The sequence below is a fragment of the Rissa tridactyla genome, chromosome 6 (genome assembly GCF_028500815.1).
Source record: "Rissa tridactyla isolate bRisTri1 chromosome 6, bRisTri1.patW.cur.20221130, whole genome shotgun sequence".
NCBI lineage: Eukaryota > Metazoa > Chordata > Aves > Charadriiformes > Laridae > Rissa > Rissa tridactyla.
In genome coordinates this window covers 22991156-23007532 of record NC_071471.1, presented here as the reverse complement: position 1 = coordinate 23007532, position 16377 = coordinate 22991156, and the positions used below count along the sequence as shown (strand labels likewise).

General features: G+C 49.7%; 1 protein-coding gene across 2 annotated transcripts in view; it reads left to right on the top strand.

Annotated features, from left to right (window-relative positions):
- Positions 1 to 950: 950 nt before the first annotated feature.
- IRS1 (insulin receptor substrate 1) overlaps positions 951 to 16377 on the top strand; it is a 56965-nt gene continuing 41538 nt past the window's right edge. The window contains exon 1 of one of the 2 annotated variants that reach the window (XR_008466973.1): positions 951 to 5699. Coding sequence is in view for 1 of the 2 variants with exons in the window: in XM_054205263.1 (XP_054061238.1) it covers positions 2098 to 5676 (3579 nt within the window). In the remaining variant the exon portion in view is untranslated. The remainder of the gene's footprint in view (positions 5700 to 16377) is intronic. The other variant, XM_054205263.1, reaches the window with a different exon arrangement.

Genomic DNA, 16377 nt, shown 5'->3' with positions numbered 1-16377 from the left:
AAACAACGCTGTTGGAAGAGCGCACGGGAAGGTCCTGTCTCCCGAGGGCAGGAGAGAGGAGCTGGGACCGCTCTGAGCTGTCCTGGAGATGGCAGCATTGAGCAATTTATTTTTCAGACTCGGCTTGCAACACTTGTTTCCTGCTTAAGAGGTAGAAGTTACGCGGACGGTACGTTTCAGCCCTGTAAACTGCAGACCACGCTGAATATTCGGTTTAATTAAGCATATAATGAGTCAGGGAAATGCAGTTAGCTGCTGCGCTGGGAAGGTTCTTCTGGGGACCCCTCCCGGACCGCCCGCCGCAGGCCGCGCTGCCAACTTCCCGCTCTCCCCGCGGGGAGCGGCCGCGCCGCCAGCGCGGGGGACGCGCCGCTTCGGGCCACGTATCAGCCGGAAGCCGTGCCTGCGGGGCGGAACGGGCCCCGGCCCGCCGGGATCCCCGCCATGGCCGGTGGCCGCGGCTCCCCGGCTCCCCTCACGGCGGCGGGCGCGCTCCGCCTCACCCTGAGGGGCGGGGGTTAATGGCCGGGGCGGCGGTTAACGGCGGCGGCTCGGCGCTTGGGCCTGCCCCGCCGTGCGGTGCCGGCGAGAAGGGAGGAGGAGGAGGGAGGCTTTCCGCCCCGCCGGGCGCGCCGCGGCGAAAGCCGCCACACTGCGGAGGCCGCCGGCGGCGGTTATAAATAACATGCTGCTGAATGGCGTCTACGCCTCCTTTACTACGCGCCGCGCCTCAACCCGGGCGGGCGCCGCCCCCCACCCCCCCCCCCCCCCCCCGCCGCCGTGACGGACAGGCGGCGGCACCAATGGGGGCGCGGCCCTCAGCGGGCGGTGCGGCGGCGGGGCCGGGCCCGGCGGTGGCGGCCCCCGCGGCCGCGCTGAATGAGGGCAAGGAGGGAGGGAGGGAGAGAGAGAGAGGGCGGGCAGGGAGCGGCGGGGCGGGCCGCGGGGCCGCGGCGCTGGGCTGGCCGGGAGCCTGGCGGCGGCGGCGGCGGCTCCGGGGATGGTCCACGCACTGGCGCCGTCACGTGTTGTTCTCCTTGGAGTGAGCCGGAGCGGCGGCGGCGGGCGGAGGGGGCTGGACGGGCGAGCGCGGCCCCCGCCGCCTGTTTCTGTGCGGGGCGCCGGGAAACTCGGCGAAGAAGCCGGCGGAGAGGGAGTCGCCGCGGCGGTGCCCGCTCCCCCGCCGGGCTGGGGCACGGGAGGGGGCCGCGCCAGCGGCCGCTGAGGCGCTGCCGACTGGAATGAAGAGGAGGAGGAAGAGAGGATGTTCCTTGGGCGCCCGGGCTGCCTCCTCTCCCTCCCTCCCGCCGCTGCCGGGCTGCGCCGTGTGTGGAAATGGCACTTTCTCTGCCTAACGAGATGGGACTGAATGGGGTCGCCAGCCTCCTCCGCACGCTCGAGCGGGAGAAACAGCAGCAGCAATCCCAGCGCTGATATTTGGGAAAGGGGGGGAAGGTTGTGTTGTGGGCGGCTTTTTTTTTTTTTTCTTTTGGGTTTTCTCTTTTTGGGGGGACGAAGAAGGGAGAGGGAAGGGGGAAAGCAGCGGGTATTTTGGGGGGCAAACCCCGGACTTTGCAAAACAATCTCCGCCCCCAAGAGGATATTTAATCTGCAACAGAAATCACTACTCGCGGAGGCAAACTTGAGCCGGGGAAGGGGTGTGGGCAGCCGAGGAGGGGGACCCCCGCTCCGCTCCCGGCCCCGGCGGAGCCCGACCCCTGTGAGGGAAGATGCGTTTCTCTTTGCCGGTGGCTGCTCTTGGGACGAGACTTTTGTCTGGACTGATCGGGACTGGACTTTTTAAGGACGCGCTTACCCATCTAAGGGCGACTTGGGCATAAACAGCGACGCAAACTCTGATTTGGTGCTGGAAGCTGCCTCTGCCACTGAACAGCTGCTCTCACCCTGCTTCTGGCCCTCCCCTGTCCCGTCCTCAAAAGAGGATCCTGAGCTATTTTGCTTCTTTTTTCTTTTTTTTTTTTTTTTTAATTGTTGTTGCATGAATTTTATTTTAGGTGGTTGTCTTTTCTGGCTGGCTTGGCCATCTGGGGGTCTTGTGGACTGCTAGCTGAAGTAACAGCTCCACCACCTCTCATCATGGCCAGCCCCACAGATAATAATGAGGGCTGCTTCTCAGATGTTAGAAAGGTGGGTTACTTGCGCAAACCCAAGAGCATGCATAAACGCTTTTTCGTGCTGAGGGCAGCCAGCGAGTCTGGACCCGCCCGGCTGGAGTATTACGAGAATGAGAAGAAATGGAGACACAAGTCAGGGGCCCCCAAGCGCTCCATCCCACTAGAAAGCTGCTTCAACATCAACAAACGAGCTGACTCCAAGAACAAGCACCTGGTGGCCCTCTACACCAAGGACGAGCACTTTGCCATTGCAGCTGACAGCGAGCCTGAACAGGAGAGCTGGTACCAAGCGCTGCTGCAGTTGCACAACAGGGCCAAGGGCCACCACCACCTCCATCACCATCACCACCACCACCACAGCGACGTCACCTTTGGAGGCAGCAGTGCGGGACTGGGGGAATCAGGTGAGGACAGCTATGGTGAGGTAGCCCCTGGCCCAGCTTTTAAGGAAGTTTGGCAAGTAATTCTGAAGCCTAAGGGCCTAGGCCAGACAAAGAACCTGATTGGCATCTACCGCCTGTGCCTGACTAACAAGACCATCAGCTTTGTGAAGCTCAATTCAGATGCGGCTGCTGTGGTGCTGCAGCTGCTCAATATCCGCCGCTGTGGTCACTCTGAGAACTTTTTCTTCATTGAGGTGGGGCGCTCAGCTGTCACTGGGCCCGGTGAGTTCTGGATGCAGGTGGATGACTCCGTGGTGGCTCAGAACATGCACGAAACCATCTTGGAGGCCATGCGAGCTATGAGTGAGGAATTCCGGCCCCGCAGCAAGAGCCAGTCTTCCTCAAACTGTTCCAACCCCATCTCCGTGCCCCTTCGCAGCAGGCACCACGTCAACAACCCTCCACCCAGCCAAGTAGGGCTCAGTCGGCGCTCCAGGACTGAGAGTGTCACAGCCACCTCTCCTGCTGGTGGTGGGGGTGGAGGTACGGGTGGCAAACCTAGCTCTTTCCGGGTTCGAGCGTCGAGTGACGGGGAAGGCACAATGTCAAGGCCTGCCTCTGTGGATGGTAGCCCAGTTAGTCCCAGTGCCAACCGGACTCATTCGCATAGGCACCGTGGCAACTCCAGGCTCCATCCTCCGCTCAACCACAGCCGGTCCATCCCAATGCCTTCCTCACGCTGCTCTCCTTCAGCCACCAGTCCAGTCAGCCTGTCATCCAGCAGCACCAGTGGCCACGGCTCCACCTCAGACTGCCTGTTTCCACGAAGGTCTAGTGCTTCGGTTTCCGGCTCCCCTAGCGATGGTGGATTTATTTCTTCTGATGAGTATGGTTCGAGCCCATGTGACTTTCGCAGCTCTTTTCGCAGTGTGACCCCAGATTCATTGGGACACACCCCACCAGCTCGGGGCGATGAAGAGCTCAACTACATCTGCATGGGGGGGAAGGCCACCTCTTCTTGCTGCAGCCTGGCAGCCCCCAATGGCCACTTCATCCCACGCACCTGCCACCTGCAGCAGCAGCCCCGCTACCCTAGTACACCCTGCTGTCCTCGAGGTGGTAGTGAGGAGGTTGCTGACTTGGAGAAGGCATTTAGGAAGCGGACTCACTCTGCAGGCACTTCGCCCACCATCTCCCACCAGAAGACACCCTCACAGTCTTCGGTGGCCTCTGTTGAGGAGTACACGGAGATGCTGCCTTCTTACCCTTGTGGTGGCAGCCGGCTGCCCTCCTACCGGCACTCGGCCTTTGTGCCCACTCACTCGTACCCAGAGGAGTGTCTGGTGATGCACCACCTGGACAGTGGCCATCATCGGACCAACTCTGCCCCGCATACGGATGACGGCTACATGCCCATGTCACCCGGTGTAGCCCCTGTGCCCAGCGGTGGGGGGCCACCCAAAGGTGGTGACTACATGCCCATGAGTCCTAAGAGTGTGTCGGCCCCACAGCAGATCATCAACCCTGGCAGGGCGGGCCGCCACCCTCCAGCCACGGTGGACTCCAATGGCTACATGATGATGTCCCCCAGCGGCAGCTACTCCCCGGACAGTGGTTCTGCAGGCTACGGCAAGATCTGGACAAATGGCGCTGGCCACCACCCGAAACTCTCAGTGGAGAGCAACGAAGGGAAGCTCCCCTGCGGCGGCAGCGACTACATCAACATGTCCCCAGCCAGCGGCTCCACCACCAGCACCCCACCTGACTGCTATTTCGGGGGCACGGGGCAGCCGGGCGTTGAGGAGGTCACCACCGCTGTCCACCACAAACCCATCTACTCCTACTTCTCGCTGCCACGCTCCTTCAAGCATGTGCACCGACGGGGCGGCAGCGGGGCGACAGGTGAGGAGGGGAGCCCCCAGCCCCGCATGGCCCTGGGCTCCAGCCGCCTCCTCTACGCCGCTGAGGACTCGTCCTCCTCCACCAGCAGCGACAGCCTGGGCGGCGGCGGCGGAACCGAGAGCGGCCCCCCGCCGCAAGCACAGCCCCCGCGCAAGGTGGACACGGCCGTGCAGACCAAGGGCCGCCTGGCGCGACCCACCCGGCTGTCGCTGGGCGGCCCCAAGGCCAGCACCCTGCCGCGGGCCCGGGAGCAGCCCCCGCTCCTCCTGCCCCCGGAGCCCAAGAGCCCCGGCGAGTATGTCAACATCGAGTTCATCGCCGGCGAGAAGCCGGCCTTCCCCTCGGTCGCCCTGGGGCTGGGGCTGCCGCCGCCGGCGGGCAACGAGGGTGCCGAGGAGTACATGAACATGGAGCTGGGGCCGCCGCGGGCCCCCTGCCCCGCCGGCTTCGCCGCCGCCCGGGCGGCCCCCGCGGCCCGGCCCGGCCGAGGCGCGGCCCCCGGCGCCCGGGACTACGTGACGATGCAGCTGGGGGGCGCCGGGGGCTCCTGCTCGGACTGCGCCGACAGCCCTTCGCCCTGCTCGCCCGCCCTCCTGCTCAGCTACGCCGACGTGCGGGCGGGTCGCTCCGCCGCCGAGAAGCCCCCGCCAGCGGCGACGGCTTCCCCGGAGCTGCCGCGGCCGCCGGCCGAGCTGTCGGTGGCGCCGCCGCGCTCCTCCTCCCTGCTGGGGGGCCCCGGCGCGGGCAGCGCCTTCACCCGCGTCAGCCTCAGCCCCGGCCGCAACCAGAGCGCCAAGGTGATCCGCGCCGACCCACAGGGCGGCCGGCGGCGGCACAGCTCCGAGACCTTCTCGTCCACGCCCAGCGCCGCCCGCGGAGCGGCGGGCAGCGGCGGCGGGCTCGGGGCGCCCTTCCCCAGCGGCGGCGCGGGGGGCGCCGAGGAGGTGAAGCGGCACAGCTCGGCCTCCTTCGAGAACGTCTGGCTGCGGCCCGCCGCGGGGGAGCCCCGCCGGGAGGCGGGGGCCGCGCCTGCCCTGGAGAATGGGCTCAACTACATCGACCTGGACTTGGTGAAGGACTTCAGTCACCGCCGCCGCCACCACCACTTCCACCCCCCCGCCGAGGGCGCCGCTCTGCCGGGGGGCAAGCAGCAGCCGCCACCCAAGCCCCCGGGCCAGCCCCGCGGGAGCGGCCACTCCAGCGACGACTTGAGCGCGTACGCCAGCATCAGCTTCCAGAAGCGGGAGGAGATGTAGGAGCCGGGCGCCCGCCGGGGAAGGTGAGCCGGGGGCGGGCCCGGGTGGGCGGCCCCGGGCGGCTCCGTGAGGGGAGAGGGCCGGGCGGATGCCGAGGAGCACCTCGGTTGTGGTTTCTTGTCGTGGGGACCGCCGGAGCACGCCGCGGCCTCCTCCCCCGGGGGGGCTTCAGGGGATGCCGCGGCCCCAGCAGCGGTGGCAGTGACCGGTTCGTTTTGTTTTGCGTTTTGGCCTTAATATCTGCAGCAGGTTTTAGTGGCAGAAGCATCCGGGAGCCTAGCATCCCTGCAGGTGTCCCAGCTGCCGGCCCTCGCCCCCACGGGCCGGGGCGGTCGCTCCCTCAGCACGCCTGGATGCTTGTGTTCAGACGGGGATGTGATACAGTGCTGACCGTCTTGCCACATGTCTTTGCTTTTCGTAATTAGGTGTGCTTCAAAAGTATGTGTGTGTGGGGGGAAAAAGTGAGTTAGTTAAAGCATAGGGTTGGAAACAGGAAACTCCCATTGTAATCCTGGTTTGGTCAGGCAGCCAAGGGTAAAGCACTCAACCGTGCCGGCTCTTACTTTCCCATGTGCAAAACACAGCTAATAGCATCTACCTCACAGGGCTGTGATGAGTGTTAATTTAGTTTTGTTTGGAAGGTGCTTTGGGTTTGAAAACAGACTTTGAAAGCCTTCTGTCACTTGTGTTTCAGCTGGTACTGGCTGTCCCATGCTCACAACAGTGTTACAAACTGCATGAGAAATGGGCCGCGTGAACTGTGTTTTTGGCATTGACCGATATGTTCTATTTTTTGTTGAAGCTTTTAATTTTTAATTTGGGAAAAACTTCTGCCAGGCAGTTGCATGGTGATTACAGACATGTAAGATGAGTAGGACCATTGTTGCAAGCAATGTGATGTTTTTGCTATGCGTGAACTTCATGCAGCGCATAACAGATATATCTTTTTTAGAGCTCACAAAGTACAGTGCACCTGTATGAGTCCTTTCCTGAAAGGTGAAGGCCATTTTGGTGCCTTTGGTGCCTAGACAAGCACTAGTAGATAGCTGCCCAGTTAATCTTGTTGCAACACTCAATTTTAGCAGTTTTCTACATACTTGAGTAGCAGCAATCACAGCAGTTTAAGTAGTTATTATGAATATATGTAATGATACTAGGGGATGAATCTCATACCACTGTTTACATTGTACGTGTAATAAACTTATTATTTGTATTGCATGTTCGCTTAGCTCAAGGGAGTGCTGAGGGCTGGTCTTGGTACGATGCCTGGGATCATACGTTCACCATTTTTATACGTTTTCCATTCTTATAACCTGAACAAAATGAAAACAATCTCTTTGCATTTGCTACTTAGCACTTGCTGCTGTTGCTTGTTAGAGCAATGCAATATTATGTGTTAGTCTTATGTGACCAGTGAACACCAGGTTAATGTCAAAGTTTGAGGTAAGGTTTAAGATCAGCGCAGATATTGCTGGTCTGGTTCAAATGGTAACTGGTAGGAAATGGCTATTTTTGTGGATGCCTGACAGGAGCGTGCTGGCTGTCACAATACGTTGTCTGTGACCAGACTTCCACTGCCACACCCTTTCACTCTTCTGGGATGTGCTTGCAAGAGCCTGTCCAGACTGTCTTAGTGATGCCTGCCGTTACCCTGCGAATCCCTATCTGCCCGGAGTTTTTTTTTTGCCAGAGGACGCAATGTGTTGTGCTGTAAGTCACATTGCTAGGAGCATCACTTTTTTTCCTCCCCTGTTGTGTGCAAAGATTGGGGCAGCAAGCGGCAAGTGTGAGAGAAAATCCTCTGTCAGCGTGTGGATAAATAATAAATGCGTGCAAGAGTATGAGAATGCAGGTCTTGGCGGGGGAGGGGGGGGAAATAGTGTCATAACTGTTTAGTTACACAGGTTTTTTTCTAAAAGCACTGTTTACTTTTGCTGTAGACAGCTTGCTTAGTTGATCCTGTGTGTCAGCTTTAACATAAAAGCTGTGGCAATGTTTTCCATCAGGGTGGTAGGTAAATACCTGCTGTGATTATGCTGTTTGGTGGAAGACCTGATATAGGGACATGCTGAAAAGTATTATGCATCTGTTTTTCAGAGCAGTGTTGTGAAAGGTAGTCTAACAGAGTAATTGCTATTTGAAGTTGGTTCTTATTTCCCAAGATTAGGATTGGACTGAGCAAGTACAGCTTCTCCTGGGAGGCAGGGGAAGAGTCAGGCTATAATTATACGGGGAGTTTGTAGCCATGGCTGTTCCCTTTCCCTTCCCACTATAAAGCTGTGTTAGTTGCTTGGAGCTTTCTCAGACATTAACCCTTTGGACTCTTATTTCCCAGCCTAGATTTCCCGCCATCAGCTGAAACTTTCCTCGCAAAATACAGCCTGACTAGGTCATCTGTTTTTGAGTGTGTTAAGGAAAAACCCCAACAATGTTTTGTCTGTATTAAACCATTTTTACAGCTGTTTTTTGACACATCTGTGTACCTTTTTTTTGCTTTGGAGGTGTAACTTAGGTTTGGCAGGGGAATCGGCCCAAGTAGGTAATACCTTATGCCATTCTTGAGAAAATCTGCCTGGAGGTGAGTGATTTACAGGCCTGCAAACAGTCTGCACATGCCTGAAAAAGTTGTTGAGCACCTTCACCTAAACTGTTCTCCTGAAAACTCCACGTGCAGTGAGGGTGCTTCAGTTCCCCGAAGCTTTGCATGCCCTTTCCAACGAGCAGCTGAGTGGGCTCTGCTGCCTTGGCCTCCCGCAGCTTCCCCCGTGCTCCTCCCGCCAGGTGAGGCTGTCCAGGCTTTGCTGAGAGCGGGGACGCTGTGGTTGTTGTTTCTTCTGTTGGTGTCTGAACAATGTGAAATCGGAAGGAAAAAGCTACTTGGTATGTTTGCAGGTATGGTGGAGAGGAGAGAACATCCTGGATCTGGGAAGGGAGAGGTAAAGCTGGAAGTATCGGAACAAGGGATGGGGAAGGCTGCATTAAGGACCCTTTCTTGCTCTCCATCTCTTTCATTGGTTATTATTTACATTTTTAATCTCAGAAGTGGCAAAAGGACTGCATGTGCTCTTTTTTTTCTTTTCTCTTCTCCATAGGGCAGCCTTCTTCCCCCCCTAAAGGCCAAAATTGTCTGTATAACTCTTATTTTATTCATTATGGAATTTTCTGTTATTCCAGACTACAAGACAAGAACACCAAATGTTGGCCACTCATCTCCTAATGGGTAAAATTATTGTTGCTGCTTTGCTGCAAGCTAGCTAACTCCACTCCTCTCCCGCCTTGTCCTCCCCTCCCAGCTGCCTCCAAGTTGCTCAGGCATTACATTCTGAAGTATTTTTAACCTCTTTCAAGTGTACTTATTTTATTTCTCCTAACATTAAAGATACTGGCTGAAAAAATCACATTGTTTCCCAAATTTAATTAAAAAAAAAATTTCTCTTGCACCCACAGCATTCCTTTGCACTCTCCAATCCCATTGCCTTCCCTGTCACATGTTCTTGGCTGTTTCCTAAGTGCTGGCCCTGCCCTAGCCTTTCTAGCTCTCTTCTCTCATCCCGTTAAAAGTGCAGCAGTTTTGGTGCAGTCCCACACACTTCCCTACCCAAATGCTTCCCTCTACTTCAGAGAGTTGGGTTCTGTTGTGTGTGCCCAGCCTAGCCGGTGACTCTTTGGTGCTTGGATCCTCTGATAAGTGGACTTTCGTGCTGTAGCTGGAAGGCCACATTGCTACAGCAGCCAAATCCTGCTGGGAAACACTAGCCTATGAGAGGGAGAAAGTGAGGCGGGATCTGGGGAGGAGGGGGGAGAGTGTTGCTCTAAGGCGTTTTGCTCCTGCTTAGAGTCTTACATGCGCAGATGAGCAGATGTTGTGGATATGCCTTGGATCCAGCTTTTGGGATTAATGTGAGAAGACGAGGCTCCTAGAGTGAGTGGGGGTTTTGAAGATGAACCGCTGATAGCTTGGGTTCTGAGTATATAGTCAAAAAATATTCCAAAAAGGAAACCATTAGAGGTTGGCTCCAGAGAAACAGGAAAGGCTGTAGTAGGATAGTAGCATGAATCCAGGTATGCGTCTTTGATCTCCGGAGCTTCAAAGCAAAGTCATTATTCCCCTGCCTCATTTCCATTTTGTTGATGAGTCTGAGAACTCGTGAAAGTGAGTGCTAATAACACCGAATAGAATATGTGTAGTGTGAGCAAGTGGTAACTTGGCTCGCTCGCAGCTTTAATGATGCCTCTTTTACCCAGTGCATGGGTGGTTTGGTTTTTTTTGGTGATGTAAGAAAATGGAATACAGTACAATGGGAATACAGTACAATGGCATCTATACGGTTGTTATGCCTGCTGTCTGGTTCCAGTTAAAGCAAAGCACCGCTAAGGGGAAGAGCTAAACATTTGTTTGGGTCTCATGAAAATACACATGATGGTAAACAGAAAATTGCTCATGTAATTTGTATGTAATACACCTGGATTATTTTTTCTTGTTGTGACATTGCTTGCTTTTTTATTTTATTTCTTTAATAGTTTTCAGTAGTTGGTTTTGTTTCCTCAAGTTAAAAACTTAAGGTGGAAAAACTGAAATGCAGCAAATGCCAAAACAAGACAGGTACAATTAAAAGAAGTTTTTGAGGGGAGGTTGTTTCCAAAACTGAAGGAACAGAAGTTTCTGTAGTTTTGGGTCAGTACCAAGGTAAATACCAGTAAGTTATGGAAGTTTTCCATGCTTTATGGGTATTATTGTAGACAAAACAGTGCATTTCTTACTGTATGCACACACCATTTTCCCCCCATACCTAATTATTTGCCAAAATTGAGCCTGTGTCTCCACATACTTGCGTATTTGCAGTTCTCCAGTTTAACAAGACCACAAGCTTATAATTAATAGGTTTGGGTTTTTTGAGGGTTTATTGTTGGTGGTTGGGTTTTTTTGGGGGGGAGGGGGGTGTTGGTGTGTTTTTTTTGTTTTTTTTTTTTGTTTTTGTAATTTACACAGTAGATCAGTTCCTTTAATCTAGCTACATTAAATTGTAGTATGGATTATTTCCCCACACCCACCTTGATTTTAATGACAGGTTTATTGGGACTCTTCCTTTTACTGGCTTAAAAATTAGAACTGTATGATTTATAAACCAATTCAGTCAATTGTGAAGTACTATCTGGACTTCTTAAGCACATAGGTTTCATACTTAGTCAGAGTTTAAACTGGTTTCTGAATGTGGTTTAAATTTGAAAATGAAACAGAACATTGCAGGGCAAGGATGACGCTCATTTTTAACTAGCAACTGTGGAGAGATCATATGTTTCCTTAGATAATGCTCGTAAATAGAGAATTACAACTCTTAAATGAAATGCAGCAAGCAGCTGTGGAGTAGAAATGTTATTTGAGCAATATCTTCAGTATGTTGAGTTGTGTCAGGAATACTTTTTAATGGCTGAAATTTTGATATTCATTAGGACTATACAGTTTTCGTGACTTTATAAATACGTGAATGCAAGTGCTGAAAGTAAAACGTATTTGAATATTCTTTTGAACAAGTTGCAGTAACTGTATAATAGCTTGTTCGTGAAGAAAACGCGGTGTTTTTTTTCCAGTTTATTGAAGCTCTGAAAATGGATCTGTTCAGTATTGATTATTGTGCCCATAAAGCCCCTAGTGAACATAAACTTAAAAAAAAAAATTTTGGCGTCCAGTGATATGGAAGAGAAATAGATATTCTTTTCCAAAGCTAATTTGATATTAGATTTGACCTCTGTGCCAAGTTTCATTGAAAACTAATTATTGCATTTAGATCGGATATTAGGAAAAATCTCTTCACTGAAAGGCTTGTCAAGCTTTGGAACAGGCTGCCCAGGGAAGTGGTTGAGTCGCCATCCCTGGAGGTATTTCAAAGGCATGTAGATGTAGTGCTGAGGGACATGGTTTAGTGGTAACTTGGCAGTGCTGCATTAACGGTTAGACTTGATGATCTTAAAGGTCTCTTCCAACCAAAATGACTTTATAATTTGATTGTCAGAGTTATGAAATACAGTACTCTTTAAAGGGAAGAGGGGAAAAAAGGGGGAAATACTGTTCACTGGACTCATGCTGTGGCTAGAAGAGAGACTATGGGGTGCTGACATAAGGTAATGGGGAGTTAGAGGTACAGGCTGGGGAATAATTGTAGCAATTGCTATGGGAGGGAGATGGAAATAAGACATAGAAATTACTTAGGGGACACAGAGAAACTGGTGTGATGACATGGGTGGAGAGAATTGAATTGCAAGGTGTTCATGATCTGAAGGGAGCTGGGATGGTGGTATGTGAAAGTTGAGGATGAATATAGAGAAATGTAAAGAGCCTGTATATATGCAGAGTTTATTCTAGAGGCATTCATTTTGCATAGTACTGCAGTTTTCTGAAGGTGCTTTTACTTCTGTATTTTTCTTTTGATCTTTATTACTGGGATAGATGCTCTGTTTGGAAAGTGTGTGTTTTCCTTACTTGTGATTAGATTTTTTTTTTTTAACATTATTTGGATATTCTGCTGACCTTAACAGGATGATGTGCATAGCTTCCAGCTCCTCTTTCCTGAATTCTTTGTCTTGTAGCATCCCTGTCACAACCACAGCACTAAACCACAGGTAGGAATCTGAATTAAGTACAAGATAAGTAAGAATGAGTGAATTTTAACATTAAAAACCTTTGTTTTTATAAAATACATCTAATGAAAGGACAACTGTATTCACACAGGTGTTTTTTTTAACTGCAGTACTTTGTTCTTTCAACTGCTTGGACAGTTATAAATTTGATTAAAAAATAGGTTCATTAGTTTCATAATTTGTCTTACAGACAAGTAAGTATAGATTCCTATAAATCTGTTTAGTTTACAGACTATCTTGTAAAAGAAAATTTCAAATGGCAAAATTCTTGTGGCTTGTTACAGCAGATCTTGTATTTTTCATTTTGTGGTAAGAGCTGCAACACAAATATATTAATATCAACAAATACATCTGAATTCCCAATTTATCGGAATACTAAAAGCTGGCTTTTGGTCATCTGTACGTAATCTGATATGTTAAGAGTACCTATTCATAAAAGTAAAAAGCATTATTATATTTTTACATCATTCTGGGTTTTTGATAAATGGTGGTTGTGATGATTATTATTTTGAATACATGAGATAGAAGTAGTAAAGGAGAGGCACTGGTAACTTAAAAGTAAAAAGATTCTCAAGTTTAACAGCTTTACTCTCCACTTAAAGAAATGATGGGAAATACAACAAAAGCCAAGGTGTGAACAGATAAAGGAGATTAAATAAGCCTGGCACTCTTAACTAACTAAAAGATGTCTTGATATATATCTCTCTGATCATGTTTGACATATCTAGGTCACGTTCTGTGAAGACTATTATTAGAGATTTAACCTTGGGTAATTGCAAAGTGTATTTTTTCCGGAGTACTTTTTGATCAGGTAGGTAAGACAGTGAAAGTTTGTGTGTGTTCAACCCCTTGTAATAATTTGGGAGTCTAGTTAAAAGATCTGTCAGGTGTCAGCCACCTGAGCTGTAAGGTGAGATGTACTGTTCCTGGGGTGTATCACGCAAGACTTCCTGTGTACATTTTGTCAACTGTTGTAAAATTTCATTTTTTTGGAAGCTGGGGATGTGGAAGAAATAACCTGGTAAGTTTTCAAATAAGATACGCATCAGGAAGAATGGAATTATGTTGTACACTTTACAGCTAGTAGAGCTGTTGAACTGTACTTGGTACATTTGAACTTTTTGATGATACATGTTATAAAATGCAGGAAGGTAGTAGTCTGGGAACATCTACAACTTTTACTGTGTTTCTTCTCCCCCACCCCCAGTCTGTGTAGGCTAGATATTTGTAACCCATTAGGGCACCTAAGCATTGGATAAGCTTTCTTTGAAATATAGAATGTGTGGGAATAGAAAAAATGTGAATTATCTATCAGCCGTGGGTCTTGTCTGGTTTCAGTGGTCTGGTGTTCAGTGTGGTGCACAAATATTTGTTAAGACATAATTATGGGGAGGAATGCCATAAGCTGGCTTGTCCAGTCAATAAAATACCTAACTAGTCCGTGAACGGGAGCTTTCCTTCAATGGCACAGTTCCCTGAAGGAGTAAAAAGCTTAAACACGTGGAGTGGGTGTGACTAAGCCAGTGATTGTGTGGGTTCCTTCTGCCCTTACTTCACTGAATTTTAGACTTAAAAAAAAAAAAACCAAACAAAAAACCCCAAACACAACCCAAAGCTGCCCTTCATTCTCCTCACAAGATCCTGGATGTCTTTACCTGACCAGTAACATCCATGTTTAAACGCTGTGCCCAGAGCTGTGGAGAAGACACGTGTTTTGATTGAGAGAATCAAAGACCCTCAGGAAGTGTAGATTGAGATAGAAGATTGAGTGCATTGCTCCTCTTCTGGCATATCTCAGCTGGAGTCTCGCTGTTTATCAGTTTTTAAGTGACCGTAGAGGAGTGGAAGGGAGGTGGGGAGGTTGAAACGCTGTGGCCGAAGCTGTGACTTACTTCATTTCTGACTTAAGGTTCCCGTGCCCTGCACGGTGTATGAGATGCAAAAAGACATCTAGAGCGACAGCTGATGCGTATCAGTGAGGGAATCTTTTAGATTAAAACACCGGATGGTAACTCATCTTCAGCCTGGCTGGCCTTCATTTTGTAGAGAAGATTGCTGTGTTAGAAAAGGAAATTTTAACCCCTAGATAACAGGGAACAAGAAAGAGGGGAGACCTCTCGGCTTCAGAGACAAACTCAAGCTTGGAAGCCTTCTGTTTGCACCGTGCACCAGGGGAGCGCTGCTGGTGCCCAGGCATGAGTAACCATTAGTCACTTTGCTCCTTGAAAATTACTAGTGCAAGGGGACTGTGGTCTTCCAGTAACTTCCAAGTTTAGTTTGATGATTCCTGTGCAAGTGATGGACAAGGTGTTGGGGAGTCAAGTGTCATCAGTGATGCATGTGCTATGCAAGAGCTTTCACACTGATTTTAAAAAAGAAAAAAGATTTTCATTTCCTCAGAAAAGTTTGTGCTGTCATAATTAGTGATTCCTCTCCCATAATTCCTGCTCACAAGTTCTGAATTACCCGTTACTTCAAAATAGCAAAGCGTAGCATTTATGGAGCAGAATGTTATGGAATAATGAGGAAATAAACTAAAGAGTTTTTTAGTCAGTTGAGGCTAAGACAATGTTCTCTTACTTTTTTTTCTACTTTGGAATACATCCATGAGGATTTTCCTTTCTTAGTACAATTATATTTCATGGAAGTGACCAACAGCAGGTAGTCCAGCTGCACTGTCCTTGAAAGAGGTAGGACAGCTCGGCTTGCCTGGAGGACTTGAAATGACTCGTAGATGTCAGTAAGGTGAAGTATTGCTTGTTTTGGGGGGAACTAAGGTTTGTATGATGGCTGTATGAAGGGGAAAATTAGCAATACTTACCTTTTTGCAGTGATGGTAAATTCAAACTGAACCGTTTTCATCTGGTGAAAATGAAAGCAACTAATTGAAATTCTTAGGAGGATGAAAATATGTTTTGGACAGGTAGGAACTGCTTTGTTAAAAGTGAAAAAATTGCCTGTCTTGAACCTGCTGCATTTACCCTGTTTCTCTTTTTGACTTCTTTGCTTGCAAAGCACAGGCACAGTCTACCGTCCCTTCGTGCTTTGCTGCGTTATGATATTTTTAGCACTTGGTCCACTTTTAATTTTCCGTATTGCAGAACAAAGTTGATTTTTTTTTTTATTATTTTTTAGCTAGTGTCAATTAAACTGGAGAATAATAAATATTTGTTGCCCTTTGAAAAACAAAGGGAAATGCACAAGTACTAAATAGTTAATTGCTTCAGCACATACATAAAATGAAATACAGGTAAGGAAACCCTAGCATTTCTAAAGCTTAGGTGTACCGAAAACCATTACAAACAAAGGGAACTTGCTGTCTGCTGTCTGTGGTTCAGGAATCTCAAAAAGCAGGCTGGCTGGCACATCTAGGGGATGGTCCTGTGAGATGTTTGGGCAGATTTAAACAGCTTGCTTCACTGAAAAGGGTGGTCCCACCTCTGCTGCCTTTACTCTCATCTGTGTGCTCCCGCTGCTTTTCCGTGCTGGTTCCATACAAGTAAATGGCAACTATAGTTAGGCTGACGTATTATTTGTTAGCCGTTCATATTTCCTCATTTTGCACATAATGGCATTCAGATTTCTGAGAAACAGCAAAATAAAATGTATAAAGAGGAATTTAGTTTGTTTAAGAAGCTGTAGGTTGAAAATTGTAAATATTTTTCTCATTGAAAGTTAATATTTGTTATAGTGTCAGTATTTTGGAAATAATCTTGTATTTTGTTGACTTTATCATCATCTGGTGAACAGGATGCAGAATGTTCTTGAATTTCTTGGATATCTTGATATGGGTGGATAGCCACGTGTGATTTACATCTATCTTACCAGTTTGAGATTAAAACGGAGGCAGATGAAACTAAATAGAAGAGCAGCGATGGAAACTAAACGGCTCCAAATCATCCCTCTTCCTTTTACAACCGCTCTGCACGCACCTTCCTCCCATGGCTGCTGCTTGGGAGCAGAAGTTAATGAACTGGTATCTGCTAGCATTGGTGCACTGTGTATGAACATTATAGTCGATACGTGTAAATGGTGAAACTTTATTCTTAAATGGATTAACACAGC